General features: G+C 35.5%; 1 protein-coding gene across 4 annotated transcripts; it reads left to right on the forward strand.

Moving 5' to 3' along the window:
* Window positions 1-13,777: 13,777 nt before the first annotated feature.
* Window positions 13,778-14,804, forward strand: LOC122000039 (vascular-related unknown protein 1-like). Of its 4 annotated transcripts, none has more exons than XM_042554616.1 (4): window positions 13,778-14,148; window positions 14,246-14,302; window positions 14,372-14,493; window positions 14,565-14,804. In XM_042554616.1, the coding sequence occupies exons 1-4, from the start codon at window positions 13,816-13,818 to the stop codon at window positions 14,575-14,577; spliced, it is 525 nt and encodes a 174-aa protein (XP_042410550.1). In that variant the 5' UTR covers window positions 13,778-13,815; the 3' UTR covers window positions 14,578-14,804. The 4 variants fall into 4 exon arrangements, with proteins under 4 accessions (XP_042410550.1, XP_042410552.1, XP_042410548.1 ...); XM_042554618.1 differs by having other exon boundaries at window positions 14,375-14,493; XM_042554614.1 differs by having other exon boundaries at window positions 14,372-14,804.
* Window positions 14,805-18,748: the final 3,944 nt, after the last annotated feature.

The following is an 18,748-nucleotide window of genomic DNA, read 5'->3' on the forward strand; positions in this document are numbered from 1 at the left end:
ATTATGAAGAAGAGCATCAAATTCTGTAGCCATCGTAGCACGCCAATTTGGATCTTTGACTGCCTGTGTAAAACTAGAAGGTTCAACAAAATTTGAAGAAGCAATAAGAGCACGTGGAAGAGGATAACGAGTGGAAACTAGTTGACATCGTGCATAAATATCGCTTAGAGGAAGCATCCGCTGAGGAATATCATCATCAGAGCTACTCGGAGATGAGTGGTCAGGCGGATGAGAATCAGAACTAGAAAGTGGATCACCACTAGCCACTGAGTACTTGTGGAGATGGAGCAAGACCCAAGATAGCATCCCCCCTTGTACTTTCAATATGCCCTGATGAATCAATATGTGGGGCTTCTAGTATATTGTTTGGTGATATTAGATAGTTGCCTTGATTATCTAAAGGAGGATCTAAGGTAGCAACTGCAAACGAAAATAGAGATTCATCCAAAGTAACATGTCGAGAAATATATATCTGACCGGTCGAAATATGGAGGCAATGGTACCCATGATACAAATTACTATAACCAAGGAAACGATATTATAAAAGAGCGAGAGTTTGCCTTGTGTTTAGAGTAAGGTTGTAGCCAATGATAACATGTGCAACCAAAGATACGAAAGAAGGAGCAATCTAGAAGACAATTATAAAGTCTTTCCAAGGGACACTTATTTTGAAGTAGTAGAGTGGGTAAACGATTGATAAGGTAGACTGTAGTTTGGACGACATTATCCCAAAATTTAAGTGGAATCGAGGCATGATTAAGAAGAGTTAAGGCAGTTTCAACCACATGACGATGTTTTCTCTCGACGGATCCATTTTGTTCAGGAGTGTGGGGACAAGTGACTCGATGGATGATGCTAGAGGAAGTAAGATGACGATGAAGCACTTGCTACTCTCCACCCCAATCAGAATGAAGGGAGAGGATTTTACGATCAAAATAGCACTCAACTTATTTTTGAAAGCGACAAAAAATATCAAAGACATCAACCTTTCTTTTCATAGGAAAAATCCAAGTAAACTTACTGAAATTCTCAATAAAAATAACATAATAAAGAAAATCTTGATTAGATCACTACAAGAATCGTAACATTTTACGACACAAAGTGCAGCACACGTCGCTAAATGTAACCTTTTGACGATGTTTAACATACTCTGCGTCGCCAAAAGATTGAACTATGGTGAAAAACTTTCCCATCATTATTTTGGGTCTTTTGGCAACACAACAAAGTGAATGCGCCGTTGAAAGATAATCCGTTGGATTATTTCCCGACATAAAAGAGTTGACACGTCGCTAAAAGATAGGTAGGTCATTCCGCGACGCATTTCAAACATGGTCTAAGTTATAATTTTACAATTTTTCACATTTTATATTTATTTTTTTAAAATATATTTTAACAAAAAATTGTCTTATGCTTTGTCTAAGTTAATATTTATCCATCCGATTCCCACTCTGCGAAACCTAACGGCGGGCGACCTCTTTTCCCCGATCACGACCTCTTATTCTTTTCTTCGGCGATCTCTCTCTCCCCCATGTTAATCAAGTGCGATAGATTCATTGCCTCCATTGCCTCCGCGTGCCTCCCCACACCGTCTAAAGCGATCGATTCATCCTAGCGTGCTGGATCCAAGTTCGCCCTCTTCGGCGTCTCGTCCGCGCCTTCCGCAGCCTCATCTGACGTCGGAAGGAGGACGGGTTTGGAGCCTATGCTTCTCTCCTGAGGGCTGGCCTCTTTGGAGTAGATCAGCCGCCATGCTCGAACTCTCGCCAGGGGTGGCAGGGAGGGTTTCCTTGTCTACCTCGACGTCCTCTTCCTCTTCGTCATCATTTTCGACACCCAGTAGCAATATTTTTTGATACAAGGTTGATGTGCAACGGCGATTCCTTGCGGTGCGGTTTGGGTATGGGCTTTAAGGGTTCTCACAGGGCACCGACGAAGGTGCCAAGATCACCTTACAAAGTGAATTTAGTTTTGTCTTTGTGCTTAAGTTTACAGGTTTTAGGGAGAAACATTGGACTTCGATGAATTTGATAGACTCCGAAGATGAAGTGCCAGAAGTTTGTGTTGGCGTGCTACCACAACTATTCCCACGTTCAGAGTCTTTGGCATGAGGGCCTGGTGTGCATCTGCTGCACCACCTAGCCGAAGGTGTTGTTCTACAGGGTGGCGAGGGGGACATGTCATTGGCTGCTAAGGTGCCCTATGCTGCAGGAGAAGTGGAGCTGCGACTTCCATTGGTTCTCCTTCTCTCCTGACCTCTTTGTTGTTGTTTGACTCCTACACTTTGGATTAGGGCTTTTTCTTTACTGTAAGAACCAAATGCTTGATGAAATTGATTAAACAGATTGAAAATTTTCTTTTCATCTTTGTTCTTTTGCATGTTCAGTTAAAGCTTCTCCTATTCCACACTTGTTTGCGACTTCAATTTTTTTACATCTGTTTTTCTTCACTAGATTGGGTTGTTTCAAAAACTTGTTGGATATTGTGCAAGTGCAAATAGGGTTGTAGATCTAGAATTTTCCTTCTAGATTCCCATTACTTTTCATGTAAAGAAACTTCTTGGTTTGTGGATTATTATAGAAAATGTGGTACTATCATTCTGAACTCTTTTCATTCATGTTTTGCAACATGACTATCTTGTAATATACTTTCATCTTGCACGCTATATGTTGTGAGGTTTCTTGTTTTGTAGCCATTTTTTTTTCTTTATTGGAAATTGCTTTGAAACGCATATGGATAAGTTGCTTGCTTGTTAGTTATTAGAAAATAAATGGCTTAGAGAAGAAGTATATTTTGATATTCTTGTACATAAAACATAGTTCTCTTTTCTCACTTCTCATCATGTTGTGGACATTCCATATCTAATTTGTTTAGATTCACATGTTTTTTTTTATATTCACAAGATAATGACACATTAGCTAGTGATTACAAATTGGATAGTGACATGCAATTCATTCCCTTTTTCCTTTCTATTTGCTCATTGGTAACCTGTAATTAGAAGTTTAAATAAAAATTTTTGAGCTAGCACAATTCAGCTACTACTGAATCTAATTTACCCTGCACAATTTATTGCAGGACACAATGAGTGTTGCTTTCATGACAGGTTATTGTGGTAACTCTCCTTTTATCCATTGCAAGGGAACAAATATGCTATCATGGAAAACCTATACATTGCGCAGATCTACCTTGCTCCACTGTTTAGGTACATTTTTGTGTCATAAATGTTTTTGTTTTTATTTGTGTTATGTTCAGTAAATATAGTTGTTACTCCTGGTCTGAGATGAAGGATAATTCTCTCAACATCCATAGTTTTTCAAGAATATTTGGTGGCATACACATGACCATAGATCGTAGCTTCTTGATAATGTTTTTGTTTAGCATTTACTTGTTGAACGACTCAATCCTATAGACTTGCTTTTGCTGGCTAAGAACCTTGCATGATGCTGTTTTATGGTGTTTTAATTCTGATGTTTATCTCTTTCATGACTCACGTTCTTGTTTTGTTTTGTTTTTTTCATTTTTCTTGTCTAGTGTTTATCCCACGTTCTTGTTTTTGCTGCAACCATGCAACCATCTTTTATTTTATACTAGTGTGATCGTACACACATTGTGTATATAATATAATAATATATAAATTATTTGGGTCTTTGAAAATCCAAATTATTTGGATTTTCTAGTGTCACCCTTATAAACCAAGAATTAATTTTTTGGATAAGATTCGTCGGAGAATTAATTATTTGGGTAAGATTCGTCAGACCCATATGACGCTAGAGAATCCCAGCAACAAACTACTGTAACGGGTTTCCCTATGCAAAAAATTATTTTAATTTAATATTATACTTGTCTTAGTAAAAAAAATTTAAAAAAGTAAATTTTTTAACATCGTCGGCCTAAAATATTTATAGAAACTTTTTGATCATAGTGTTGTCAATTCTAAAATATGGGACTAAAGAGAACTATATTTTTTTATATAAAACAACCAGAGAAAATTAATGATGAGAAAAATTCATAATAATACGCTGTATCTGAGTCTTGAACTCTAGATCACTGATTGTTTCGCTTGTGGAATTACTAATAAACCTTGGAATTATTTTTAGTGTAAATAGAAAAAAGGACATTAACGTAAATGCATTTTAGGCTTCACCAAAATTAGTTAGTAAAGGGGAGAGATTTTTAATAAAATAGTAAGATATTAATATTTTCTTTTCTTTAGGGATGAAATGGTGGAATTTCGATCAACTGAACTAGAAGGGGAAGTGTCTGCCTCTACTATCGATAATGCATATCAACCTAAAGATGCCAATATCATGATACAAATTTTAGGTTCATGGTTTCAGCCCAAGCAAAAATTTGAAGAATTATTGCAACAATTTTGACATGTCATTCTTGGGTTCTCTTTTCAGCCTCCACTTACATGCAAGGACTTTACCTCCTCTAGTATTTCCTGTAATGATTATGTATTTTTTTTAAAAAAAACTTTATCTAATTAGGTTTGAATAATTATGTTATGCTATGTTATGTTTTTGGACATTGACTAATTGTGTATCTTTGTAAAAAATATTTGATTATTAATATAAGGAAATTACACATCTATTAAATTTGATTATATTTAATTATTTTATTTGATATTCAGATTTAATAGATAAAATAATATTCATAATGTATTTTGGTGATGAATTTGTTGAAAATAAATTAAAATATATATAACATTCTGCGATGCTTTGGAGGCGTCGTCAAATATATACTATTTCTGATGATAGAAGTTTTGCATTGCCAAATAATTATGAAAATATCTACTCATCGGACTATAGAAAATATTTCATGACGCATGGAAGACGTCGTCAAATGGTAATACCTTTTGTTGAATCCCCGTGGTTGTTTTGATTTGATCAACTAAGTTAGGTTAGGTTCTGTTTGATTTTAATCTCTGTGTCTAAGTGTGTAGGAGCTTAGGAGCACAGGAAGTCGAGCGGAAGACGCAACTAATGAGAAGGACGACATGGGAAGGGAGCTGACGGGCTCGGTGCGTCCGAAAGACGAAAGAGCTGCGGAAGAGTACTTTGGTGGACGAGAAGAACGTGCGCAACATTCGAGAGACGAGAAGTTGGGACGGAAGCCTGCTCGAGGAGAATGTCGGAAATTGGGTTCGGGTGAGTCGTATTTCGGTTGGCCGTAATCACCCAAGTAATCAGAACTTCAGAAGCTGAAAAGAAGAAGAAAGAAGCTGGAAAAATAGATAGAGGTGCCCTCAACAATCGTTGGAGGCGCCTCCAACATCAAGCTGATGAAGGCGCCCTCAATGCCCTTGGAGGCGCCTTCAACTTGGTCAATCTGGTCGTTTGTAATCGGATAAAGTTTTATCCACATATCCTTTTGGAGGCGCCCTCAACTTTATTGGAGGCGCTTTCAAGACTCGAGATAGAATTTCCAGGAGCTATATAAAGGCCCCTAGAGCTAGGGATTAATAATTCAACTCTGTAATCAATTCCTAGCAACTCTTGAACTCTCTAAATATGTAAAAGGCTTCTTCGCCTTCAGATAATGAGACTTTTAGTGCGTCGTTTAACCGCCTTGGATTAACAACCTTCTTGGTTATAACCAAATTAATTGCTGAGTTTCTTTTCCTTCTTTTCTGTTATTTTTTATTTTATTGTTGCTAATTTTTGTGTTGAAAGTACGAGGAGGGTAGTTATTATTTTACAGGCAATTCACCCCTCTCCTCTTATCGGTCCCGCTGTACCAACAAGTGGTATCAGAGCGAGACAGCCTCAGAAGGACTAATCGCCGTCTGAAGCAATAAAGATCAAGATGATGGCCGGAACAAGTATTCATCCCCCAAAATTTGACGGAGACTTCGTGACATGGAAACACTGAACGGTGGTATTCTTTAAAATGGATTTCGATATTTTATTAATTATGAAATATGGTTTTTCAGTCCTAAAAGATAAGGAAGAATTCCAGTAGACGAAGAAGGAGCAAGCCGATTTCGTGGCTAATAGAAAGACAGAATTCCATCTACTTAGTGTTCTGCCACCCCAGGAGGTAAGTCAGATCGGAAGCTACGACTCCGCCAAAGACCTCTGGAAAAAAATTCCTGGAGCTCCACGAAGGCACCTCAGAAGCGAAGTTAGCAAAGCGTGACATCCTCCAGACTCAGCTGACAAATCTCCGGATGAACAATGGCGAAAAGGTAGCGCAACTCCAAGCAAGAATAAAGAAGCAGATAACACAACTGACCAATCTCAGAGAATCAGTAATAAATCGAGATTCTATCCGGTATGCGCTCAACGCCTTCCCAAGAACTCCAGAGTGGGCGTCTTTAGTAGATGCTTACTACATCTCTAAGGACTTTGAGGTAAGTACGCTAGAAAACTTATTTTCTTCTTTCGAACTTCACGAGTCTCGAATTGCAGAACCGAAACAAATAGAAAAGTCAAACCTCAATGTTGCCCTATAAGCCGAGATAGGCGATCCCGACTCCGAAGCGTCAATCGATGAAACTGAAGTGACACTGTTGATAAGAAAGTTGAATAAGTTTATCAAAACTAATAAATTTAGACCGCAAATGAGAAAACATCAACGCAACAAAAGGACGGTCCGATGCTACAACTGTAATGAGGAAGGGTACATCAAGAATGACTGCCCAAAATTAAAGAAAAGGGACAAGGAGAAGTCTCGAAGACCGATGTCCTCTAAACGCAAGAGTCTGAAGTCTACATGGGATGAATCATCATCCTCCGAATCAGAAGTCGAAGTCTTCTCGAGACTAGCGCTAATGGCCAACCATCAATCGGAAGAAGAAACCAACTCATATATGAGCATAGTTGAAGGGAGAGGATCGTTAGAAGAAGAAAGCTACGATGAAGGGGGAGAATCAGAAATAGAGGTAAGTAAGGTACGTGCTCTAACCCCTAAACAATCTTTTAGCATTATCAAAGTACTTACTAAAGACTTAGTCCAATCAGAAAAAGAAATTGCTGATTTAAAAATACTGTTAGATAATTTAAACTTGGAAAATAAAAAGTTAAAATTGGAAACTGAAAATTTTAAAAATGATCATGCATGCTTAAATAAATTTCAAAAATCAAAAGTTAGAATTTATGGTAAATTATATTGGTATATCAAACATCACCAAGGTCAACTTAGAAAAATGCCTAAAGGATATATACTCCCTAAGTTTTAACTAACCCAATAGGAAGGAACTTCAATTGGGTTCCAAAATCATATCTAGAGTAAAACTTCTGTTAATCAAGGCTTTCAGAAGAAATTAAATATTGAAATTCCTTAAAAGACTTTGTCTAGAAGTGGTTGATGATCCAATAACCAAGAAGGTCTAGTGCCTCGCCACAGCCTGGAAGCCGATTATCGAATTAAATATTTAATTGATAATCTGATAAAGCATAAAATATCGGTTAATGCTTTTAAAATTCTTGTCAATTATTTGAATTTTTTTTAACTTAAAAATAAATGTTAAAAGTTTGTTTTAACTTAGACAATTTCTTTACTTCATTAACTTTGAAATTTGCCCCCTATTTTTTAATGTGATCAAAGGGGGAGAGTTAGTACAAGTTCAGGGGGAGTTAAAAAAAATTTTAAGTCATTTTTTTAAATTTTGAATTTGAATAGATAAATTCATTCTATACTTAGTGTTGCAATTTATTTTTAATTGCAAACTTTATGCTTGAAATGTTAGTTTTGTAATTTCTTTAAATTACTTGTTTGGTTTACCCTAACTTGAACTTGGGTTGATGCACATCAAAAAGGGAGAGATTGTTAAACCCCGTGGTTGTTTTGATGTGATCAGCTAAGTTAGGTTAGGTCCTGTTTAGTTTTAATCCCTGTGTCTAAGTGTGCAGGAGCTTAGGAGCGCAAGAAGTCGAGCGAAAGATGCAACTAGCGAGAAGGACGACACGGGAACAGAGTCGACAGGCTCAGTGCGTCCGAAGGACGAAAGAGCCGCGGAAGAGTACTCCGATAGACGAGAAGAACATGCGCGATATTCGAGGGATGAGAAGCCAGGATGGAAGTATGTCGAGGAGAAGGTCGGAAATTGGGTTCGGGTGAATCCTATTTTGGTTGGCCGCAATCACCCAAGTAATCGGAACTTCGAAAATTGAAAAGAAGAAGAAAGAAGCTGGAAAAATAGCTGGAGGCGACCTCAACAGTCGTTGGAGGCGCCTCCAACATCAAGTTGATGAAGGCACCCTCAATGGCATTGAGGGCACCCTCAACAACCTTGGAGGCACCCTCAATGCCCTTGGAGGCACCTTCAACGTGATCAATTTGACCGTTTGTAATCGGATAAAGTTTTATCCATATATCCTCTAGGAGGCGCCCTCAACCTCATTGGAGGCGCTTTCAAGACTCGAGATAGAATTTCTAGGAGCTATATATAGGCCCCTGGAGCTAGGAATTAATAATTCAACTCTGCAATCAATTCCTAGCAACTCTTGAGCTCTCTAAATGTGTAAAAGGTTTCTCCGCCTTCAGAGAAGGAGACTTTTAGTGTGTCGTTCAATCGCCTTGGATTAACAACCTTCTTGGTTGTAACCAAGTCAATTGCTAAGTTCCTTTTCCTTCTTTTATGTTATTTTTTATTTTATTGTTGCTAATTTTTGAGTTGAAAGTACGAGGAGGGTAGTTATTATTTTACAGGCAATTCACTCCTCCCCTCTTGCTGGTCCCGCTGTACCAATACCTTTTACGACGTGTATAAAACACGTCATGAAATGCTTGCACCTTTGGCAATGTTGTACATAACGCGTCACCAAAGGTCAAATTGACATTTGCCTACGAATAATCTGTGACCTATCTCGGCGACGCGTTCTTGCGTTGCCAAAACTTTAGCGACGTATTTTCCTTACATTTGACGACACTAAAACGTGTTGTCAAATGTACAATTTCTTGTAGTGGATAGAATAGGAGCAGCACCCCACATATCAGAGTGAATAATTTCTAACGGAAAACTAGAAGTGTGAGAAGAAGACATAAAAGGTAATTTATGAGATTTTACTTTCATGCTAGCTTCACATAAATGAGAAGAGGAGGCTAGAGAAATTGGTAAACCATACTGGTTAATGATATTCTGAACAACACGTAAAGATGGATGACTAAGATGTGTGTGTCAAGAGAATTTATCAGTGCGTTCTCCAACAAACACATTAATATAGGTGGGCTGAAGATGATAAATACCGTCTTTAATATTTCTTCGAAGTAGAATATTTCCTGTTGTGGGATCCTTCACAAGACAATGGAGGATGAAATTCAAAGAACACATTATTATCAAGAGCAAACTGACAAACAGAAAGTAAATTTTTAATAATAGAAGGAACATGAAGAATGTTGTGCATGTGAAAAGTATAACCGTATGAGTGAAAAGATGTGTTTCCAATGTGAGTAATTTGCAAACCTGAGCTATTACCTATTTGTACCATGTCGGGTCCATCATAAGGTGAAACTTCTGTGAGAATATTATATTCTGGTGTAACATGATGAATTGCTCCAGAATCCGGATGTCATCCTGGGTTCTCAAGAGTTGATGAAACTATATTAGGAGAGATAGAATGTGAGAATGTTCCAGAATGAGATGACTGAGCTGTAGAATGCCAAGAAGGTGGTGGTTGATTTGAAGATGCATGCGCTCCTTGTGAAATAGTTGGTTGTCCCAATGTTGATTGACTACTAGCAAAATTTGAGTCAAATCTTTTAGGACATTGAATACCAATATGTCCAACTCTGAGACAAATTTCACATCTTCTCTGACTATAAGACCAATCAAATCTTCTAGAGCAATGAATACTAGTATGACCAATGATATGACAAATTTGACATCGGTCTAAACTTTGCTTTTGGCCACCTTGATGTCGTTGAGTATTTGACATCGAAAATAAAGAACTCGTACCTTGATAGTAATAGATCTTGCTGGAAGAATTTTCGATGGCTGAAAATAATACTTGGCAATGGAACCTTGCTGTCCAACGGAAGCGGCAGCAAAGGGGCGGCTGGCTAGAGCTCGCCGACAACACAAGAAGGGACATAGCCAAGGCTGTCCATTGGAGGTGTCGATTGCAGCAACTCTGCGACGGTAGAGAAGAGGCGGCGGCGACACCAAATACCAGGCATCGACTGTCGTAATTTCAAAAAGGAAGAAAAAGAAACAAGAGACGGTAGGTGAAAATTATGAGGTTGAGAAGAAATCTGGTGAGTATGCAGATTTCATAAATAGAAAGGAGGAAGAACTTTTAAAAATAAAAAACGAAAAGACAATTGTTTTTGGATAAAAAAAAACAAAAGAGAAAGCAACGGTAAAAAAAATAATTAAGAGAAATTAATTAAGAAAATAGAAAATGGTAGAAAAAAATCATGTAAAAATTAAAAGGTAGAGAAAAGAAATAATATAAAATTTTTTGATAATATTATTACTAAAATTAATAGACTTATTTATACAAATTGTCCAAAACACTAATAGAAAGATTAAATAAGATATATAATCATAATAATTATAAACATAGTAATATAATATATTTGAAAATATTATTTTTCTTATTTAATTCATGTCAATTTTAATTGTGTACCAAATATAATAAATTTTAATTGATTAAAATCAATTAAAAATTATTTTCATTATTGTCATTAGTTTGAGCTACCATCAAATTATTTCATTTTATTAGTATAATAAACTAAAATAAAATATCGTAGATAAATAGATTGAGATCCCGTGTGGAAATATAATAAATGTATTTATTCTCGTCCAGTCAGTGTTCTAAATTCTCTTTTTAAAATAAAATTTACGTGTGGTAGATTGTCGACTAATCTCTCCTAGATTAAATTGGAGATTTCAAACATCATGCGGATTGATTTTCTTGAAAGATAACATTTTCCAAACTATTTTTTTTTCTTAATTATATACTTAATTTTACATGAACTTATACTGTGTTCATGATCATGTGCATATATATTATATATAATTTTCTTACGAGAAATTTGTGATTATTATTGTTCTTATTGATTTAGAATCTATAATTACAACATTTGTATGATTATTAACAATTTATTAAAAAAAATAAATATTATTTATATATTCGATCGGTAATGACCAACATTGACTAGCTTATGTCTCATATTGATCGGCCAATGTCTAGTATTAATCGAATGTTGACTAATGTTTGACTGATCAATGATGATTGTTGAGCGGCGCACCGCTTCATGGTGCTGCACCTCTACTTTAGTCCTTTTATATATAAACTAATATCTAATATTTTAAAATAAATTAAATTTAATGTTTAAGTTTATATAAAATAATCAATCTAAAATAAAATTATTTTGACCATGTTATAGCACATAAGACAAGAAAATAATATGTTAAACTTTGGACTGTTTTTATTCATAGAGATTATTTTTAATTAACTCATAAACATATAAAAAGAACGAGAACTCTTAATCATTAGATGTTGTCAAGACCTTTAATGTACAAGTTGAAAAATTAACTTTATAAGAAAATTAAAATTATCAAATTTAAAATGGTGTACTACTATAGATATGATAAATAAGGTGAACAATATTACAAATTTTTTGTAATATATTTGTAAAAATATAATATAGTTCATCAATATATTATACCAATACTTTCAAATTAAATGATATAATGACAAATAAGACTCTAAAAAAAAGTAAATCATTCTTCTTCTTTTCTTAATCAAAATCACTTTCGAAAAAAAGTTAATATCCTCAAATTGAGTTCCTAAAGCAATAGCTAAAACCTCATATAAGCTATGGAACAGAAAGAACCTTAGTATTTAGGCATCTTAATTCCATGTTTGGGCCAAGTCATACATAGCTAATGAAAGAAGTTATACTTAACAATAGATTACTATTCATTAAGAATGTTGAAGATAGTGGGAGTGCTTAATCAAGGAATATTGTTTTTAATAAGAAATGTATTGTTGTTCCTAGCGTCGCAACTGATAATGATCATGATAATTATACCTATCATTATACAGGATGCAAATATAGATAGTACCTCCTATAGAGGAGCAACAACAACCTCAACTGAAAGCGTCATTAATCATTAAGGAGATCCACTAAAAAGAATAGATTAGTAATTTTGAGTGATTATATAGTTTATCTCTAGAACCGTGCCAAAGACTCATCTATGTTAGTTTCATTCTTATATAATTAATTTAATGTACTTTTTTAAAGGCGTAGGATTCAAGGAAAACCCCTGAACCATTTAATTACTTCATCATTTGACAACCTAAATTATAATAATAAGTTACTTATTTTCTTTACGTGAATAACTTTAAGCTAATTTTATTGTTTTAAACTCGATGCTCAAGTATGATCTATTTTTAATTAAAAAAACACAGTTAAGTTTGTGGGAATCAACACACAGAAGGCCTCGCCAATATCATATTGCAAATAATTCCTCTATCAAACTGTAACATCCACTTTTTTTTTTTTTAAGGGAATTCAATGTATTGGTCCTCTTTCCATTTCTTCTCTGAATAAGATATTATCAGTCGAATTTTCAACCCCCAAAAAACAAACATATTCCAGTTTTCAACCTTGATGAATTTGCTCGATTTGTAAATGGCATGCATGGTCTGGTTTTGGACTTCAACTGAAGTTTGGGACAATTCTCTTTGAAACACTGATTGAACATTGCTGCTTCAAGAACAAGCCGAATGATCAAATCATTGCTAAAAGAAACATCAACCCTGTCAAATGAATTCAAATTCCCTGTAGCCGTCGCTCAAAATTGAAGGGATGGAATGGACCCATCAACATCCGGATCACATCAGTAACTTTCTTTGTTCATTTTAATGCTCCTGCAAAAGGAACATGTGGGCGATCATGGCTGCTCGGAGAGCATGCAGGAAAGAGTTGCCCTCCTGCACAAGGAAAGGTCGACTTTCAGAATAAATTTGGCTGCACTTTGCACCAGCAGCACACATGGTTTCGATTCGACTCGGTGCACGAACTGTTCTTACAGGTCGATGAGGATTCTTCTGTCTCTCGAAAGTGATCCAACAACAACCTTCTCTTCGGAGACATGCGATAAAGTTGAAAGGATCGATACAGAGAAAAACGAATATGAGACGATCATAAGCTCTGTATGGCCATGCCACCACAAGTAAACAAAAGAACAGAGAGCTGTTCATCTGTCACTACCATTTTGTTCTATTATGAAATCCTTAAGACATCAAATATTCTCTTCATAATTAATCTACTGAAGCTAAATAAGCTGTATTATGTGTAGCTAAGACATGCTTAAGATATTGTCGAGATGAGCATGCATTCATTTATGTTAATGGAATGGATGTCGAGTGATAATCAATGTCTCTATTTTATTCATTAATCATTATTGTTCATCGTTTGGTGATTTTCAATGTTTCTATGAAAGCAAATGGCAACGAGACATTAATTAATTTGACAACGAAATAGCGGTTATGATTATGATTGGCATATTGTTTGATACTTAATACTCAGAACATGGACATCTTTTCCCCCTCTCGGTGAATGACCTCTAAAGTTTCGGCAATCAGTTACCACCTCATGAAACTTCAGCCTAACTGTATAAACTGTCACAAAGCTCCTCACTGTGGACCATAAATGGCGGAAGAGAAAGAATAGAAGAGTTGGAGATAAGGGTTGGGTTAAGTGTGATGGTCCAATTATCAAAACATCCCCTTTTGCGTCTTCTTTTTGCACGTCGCATTCCCAGCATTAAATTTGTCTTCAAGCCCTCAATTCCAACCAGTAGTCTGTGTGTGATAGATATATATATATATATAAGTTTCTCAAGGGCCTTTCCTTGACATGGAGGACTCTAACAACTCACCCGTCGACGCCTCATCCACTTCCTGCGACGAGGAGAGTGGTTGGACCACCTACTTCGAGGACTTCATGGCATCGGAGGAGAGGAGGAGAGCGGCAGGTGGATCTTCCTCCGGCGTCGCCGTGGGCAATTCCATGATCTCGGATGCGGCCTCCTGCGTTTCGAGGAAGACGGGGCAGCCACCGGCGCCGGCGGCGTGCATCGAGGTGTCTGATAAATACAAGAACCTGAGTCTGAGGAGGAGGAAGGGGAGGAGACTACTGGAAGACGATGCCTTGGAGGACACAGCGAGCTCGCCTGTCAATAGCCCCAAGGTGAATCATCACAACGCTCAATCTCCAATCTCGAAGAACAAGAAGAAAGAAGAAAAAAAAAAAACTCATCTTTTTTTTGTGTTGTTTAAAATTAAAGGTTAATAATCTGAGTGCGACCTCAAGCAAGAAAGATGATAACAGGGACACCGATCTGGTACGCAATCTAATGATTCGATTCCTTTTAGATTCTTCTTCGTAGATTTCATTTTGGTGTTTGTGGCAGCAGGACGGCGTTGGGCGCGGGAACGATCCAGAGATGAAAGAAGTCGTGAATGGGTTTGATTTTGGGGAGAGGACAAGTGAATGCGTAGAGCTGAGGAAAAGAGGGCTCTGTTTGGTTCCTTTGTCCGTGATAGACTTTTTGGTTTGATGAGTTTGTTCAAAGTGAAAAAGCCAATCAATGTAATTTAATGTAGGTTTTGTTCATGATGGAAATGGAGTCGAGGTTTAGTGCGCGGTGGAAGGGAAGATGGCTCCATGTGCAAATGCTTGGTTTGTCAACGCGGTAGACTTTTGATTTAGCGAGATTGTCGGAAGATCCAGACACACTATTCAATCCAAGTCAACAAAGCGTCCGAGAATACTCAAAAGTTTCCACGCGCAGCATAATCATCTCGTTGGGATTGTGGTTCTTGAGTTGATGGATCGACTATTTAGTGATTCAAAAAAGGGTCCGGATTTACAAAAGAAAAATTGTCAATTGGAATAAGAGATGTATAAAACTTGAAAAAGCAAACGAGGCGAAGTTTTTTTTTTTTTTAATAATTGATTAATATTTATGATTCAGAAGTTAAACTCTTCGTAGTTTTGCTGTGCTGCTTATTTAAAACAAACCTTTAGACCGGAACCAACAGCTAACCGGACTGGCTGCTGTCCTCCTCTCTGTTTCTTTCCTATGTAAGCACAGCAGTAAGCGTCACCGTCACGCTGGTTGTTGGCTTGTTGCTGGAGTCAATCGAGAAGACAGCGGCTACTGCTGCGAGTCGCCGGAGTCATGAGGAAAAGCCATAGTTGGATATTTGATTTTTCCATAGATGTCCTCATTCAGATAACGATCAATTTAAGATAAAGGATTGGTAATTATTTATTTGTTGATATCTTTTCGTATTAAAAAAAAAGTAATCGAAGTAGTTAAAATCGAGTGGAGCCAAGTTTAAAATAAATTAAAATTTTAAAATAATTATTAAGTTTAACTCAATTTATTTTTTATGAGTTTGAATTTATTTGAAATTTAATTTGAGCTTAATTTATTTAGATATTATCGAGTTCTTAATTTAAATTTGACTTAAGTTTTATTAGAACTTGATTTGTTTAGATGTTATAGAACTCTCAATTCAAACTTATTTAATTGTTTAAAATTTTTTCCTTGATTATTGAGTTTCATAATTCAAACTTATTATATTACTAAAGGTTTTATTAATGAACATCATTCGTGAACATTATTCACGAATACATATATTCAAATTTATTTATTTAATTTAACGAATTGTTTAAACTTATTTATTTAATTAATTATATATATATTAATTGAATATAAATAAATTATTACCAAACTAAACACTAAATTTATCCATAAATATTTAGTCCATTTATAAATCCTATTTATATGGATTTAATTGGTGCAAGCATTTCTTATCAGTGAAACATCTCTGTTATTCCATCGGTTAAAGAAATCTTATGAGGTATTTATTTTATTAGATTTTTATTTAGGTTGATTCAAGAAATATTATTCGATAATTGTAATCAGTGCTGTGTACAATCAAGATAGCGAAATGAAGACTTGATCGGTCTTGAATGATGATGTTATTAGTTTACTGTAAGTTTTGAATTAGTTTTTGTACTATATAAATATGAGTTTATTTCGTTGTACATAGACGTGAGTATTATCCTTTAATTTTCATACAGAATAAATAAATAAAATAAATTATATTATAATTATTTTAAAAAATAGAATTAAAATAATAAAATATATTAAAATAATTAAATCAACTGAGGATAAATAATTTATCTTCACGAATGAGTTCTACATGAGAATTAAAATGGAAAGAAATATTTTAAATTAGATATTCTGAATTACTCAATGATCGTTACCGTCTTTAGATTTATTTGACCTTTTGAATTTTATTTTTATTGGTGATACCTATAATTTTATGTTGTATAACTTTATTGTAGATTCTATCGTGATACATAAATAAATTAACATTCTTCACCTCCAAAATTGATTTGGGTTGACCATTTAAACTAAACAATAAGATGTGAATTTATAATTGAATAATTATGCTAAAAAATAAATATAATAAGAATATTAAATGGAGAAAATATATTAAAAAGTGAAAATTCTGAATCAAACTATATATTAGAATACTTGACGGTCCATGTAATTTTGATAGCTAGTTATTGTTAGATATATGTGAAAGGAAATATGGTGAAGAGGATTTTAAAATATAATTCATTTTTATTGAGATGATCATGGAAATGGTTGAGATGTAACGGGCTCAACGCATGAAGACCCCTTTCATTCCGATTAAAAATGTTTCAATAAATCATAGGGAAATACCAAAAAAGTTCAATCGGTTGAACTTCAAGAGATGACAGTAGAAGATGTTCTTCTATTTGATCACGCTCAATCAACGTTGGTTCCTGACCGAGGATTCTCTCAAGAATATCGAGGATGTTGATGTTCCGACCATCAATACAATAGAGGTATGGGTTGATTCTGAGTTCTTATGATGAAACTACATTCTCAACTTGTTAGTATTTGTCTTAAGAGCTAATTATAAGATGATTATGCTTATTGGGTTAATGAGTTCAATCCGACTCATTGGGTTAGATGAAGTCTAATTTGAGTTACTCTCAAATGAATCTACTCATTAAAGAATAAAAATGATGATTAATTTAGATTAATTATGCATTGAAAGAGAAGACTAAAAGGCAAAAGATAGTTTGTATTCCTTCCATTAAAGAGTTTAATGGATCATTAATCAAAGGAAGACTAAAAGCCAAAAGATATTTGATATTCCTTGGATGAGTACAAAAGGTTGTTGAATTCATTTTCGTAAAGAGAATTATTTTCTAGTCTTCCTCCTCTTCTTCCTCTTGGCTGAAACATCCTTGAGGGGTTGCTAGTACAACTGAGGTTGTTTCTTCTCCAAGTCGTGAGTTCGTGAGATGAATGGGAGAACGTGTTTGTGTGGATACCATAGAGGCATGAACACTTGATCGCGTTGAGATCTACATCCAAAGAAAAGTTACTGTCGGGAGTTCATGTTTACGCAATAAAGGTAGAACTCTCAATTTAACTAGTATACGGTTTCCTTCGAATGAATCTTCTGAAAAAGATCTTGATAATATTTTGTTATGCTTGTGTTATTTTTGTGCTCAAGATCCTAACACAACTGTCTTGCCGACTCACTGTATGTTGTGTACAACACAAAGAGAACGGCTAAGGAGCTATAAGAATCCTTAGACAAGAAGTATAAGACGAAGGATGTGAGGGTCAAGTGTTGGGGTTGTAAGGTTGCAAACATAGTCCCATATTGAAAACACATAGGAAATATCATAGGTTTATAAGAAATAGATATCTCCATTGGTATGCATCCTTTTGGGTAGAACCCAAGAGCAAAATCATGAGGGTTTAAGCCTAAAGTGGACGATATCATACTATTGTAGAGATATTTGAATCTTTTGGTCCTAACAATTGATATAAGAGCGAGGTTGCCCTTCATCAAACTAACCACCAAAAGAATCATGAGCGAGAGTTAAGATCTAAGATTGTATCATGTGGGTGAAACCTTGAACAAGTTAGAGGAGGCCTTGAGTAGGTCAGTGACCTGATGCTTGAGGGAAGGCCCTGAGTAGGTCAAGAGTGACATAATACTTGAGAGGGACCTTGTGGTCCTTTGTTTTAAGGGGAGATTGTTGGGATTGTAAGGTTGCAAACTTAGTCTCACATTGAAAACACATGGAAAAAATCATGAGTTTATAAGAAAAAAGATATTTCCATTGGTATAAGGCCTTTTAGGTAGAGTCAAAGAGTAAAATTATGAGGTCTTAGGCCCAAAGTGGACAATATCATACCATTGTGGAGATATTTGAATTCTTTTGGTTCTAACACCAAGAAATTCATTATGAGTTGATTCCTGAACTACAAGATGGTTGACTCTAAGATGATGATCAGCTAAGTCCAGGAGCTTCAGGTGATCCTGCACAAGATCCACTCGGAAGGTATGAGTGAAACATTCCAGGTGGCAATAATCATTGAGAAACTGCCTCCTGGCTGGAAGGACTTCAGGCTAGAACTACCTAAAATATAAGTGAAAAGAGATGAATATGGAAGAACTTATTGTCAAATTTCAAATTGAAGAAGGCAACAAGAGTTCAGCTGTTTCTATGTCCTTATCGTTAGACTCTGTTAGTTCTGTTAGGACCAAAAGAATTCAGATATCTCCACAATGATATGATATTATCCACTTTGAGCCTAGGTCCTCATAACTTTGCTCTTGGGCTCTATCCATAAGGTCTCATATCAATGAAAATATCTTTCTCTTATAAGTCTATGATTCATTCTATGTGTTTTCAATGTGGGACTTTGTTTGTAACC

Source organism: Zingiber officinale, chromosome 7A (assembly GCF_018446385.1).
Source record: "Zingiber officinale cultivar Zhangliang chromosome 7A, Zo_v1.1, whole genome shotgun sequence".
Taxonomy (NCBI): domain Eukaryota; kingdom Viridiplantae; phylum Streptophyta; class Magnoliopsida; order Zingiberales; family Zingiberaceae; genus Zingiber; species Zingiber officinale.

What these genes read in the sequence shown, in the direction of transcription:
- LOC122000039 (XM_042554614.1), top strand. Translation starts at nt 13,816, where the DNA reads ATGGAGGACTCTAACAACTCACCCGTCGACGCCTCATCCACTTCCTGC. An exon ending in CGCCTGTCAATAGCCCCAAG is followed by an intron (nt 14,149 to 14,245) that starts GTGAATCATCAC and finishes TTAAAATTAAAG; the next exon opens with GTTAATAATCTGAGTGCGAC. An exon ending in ATAACAGGGACACCGATCTG is followed by an intron (nt 14,303 to 14,371) that starts GTACGCAATCTA and finishes TGTTTGTGGCAG; the next exon opens with CAGGACGGCGTTGGGCGCGG.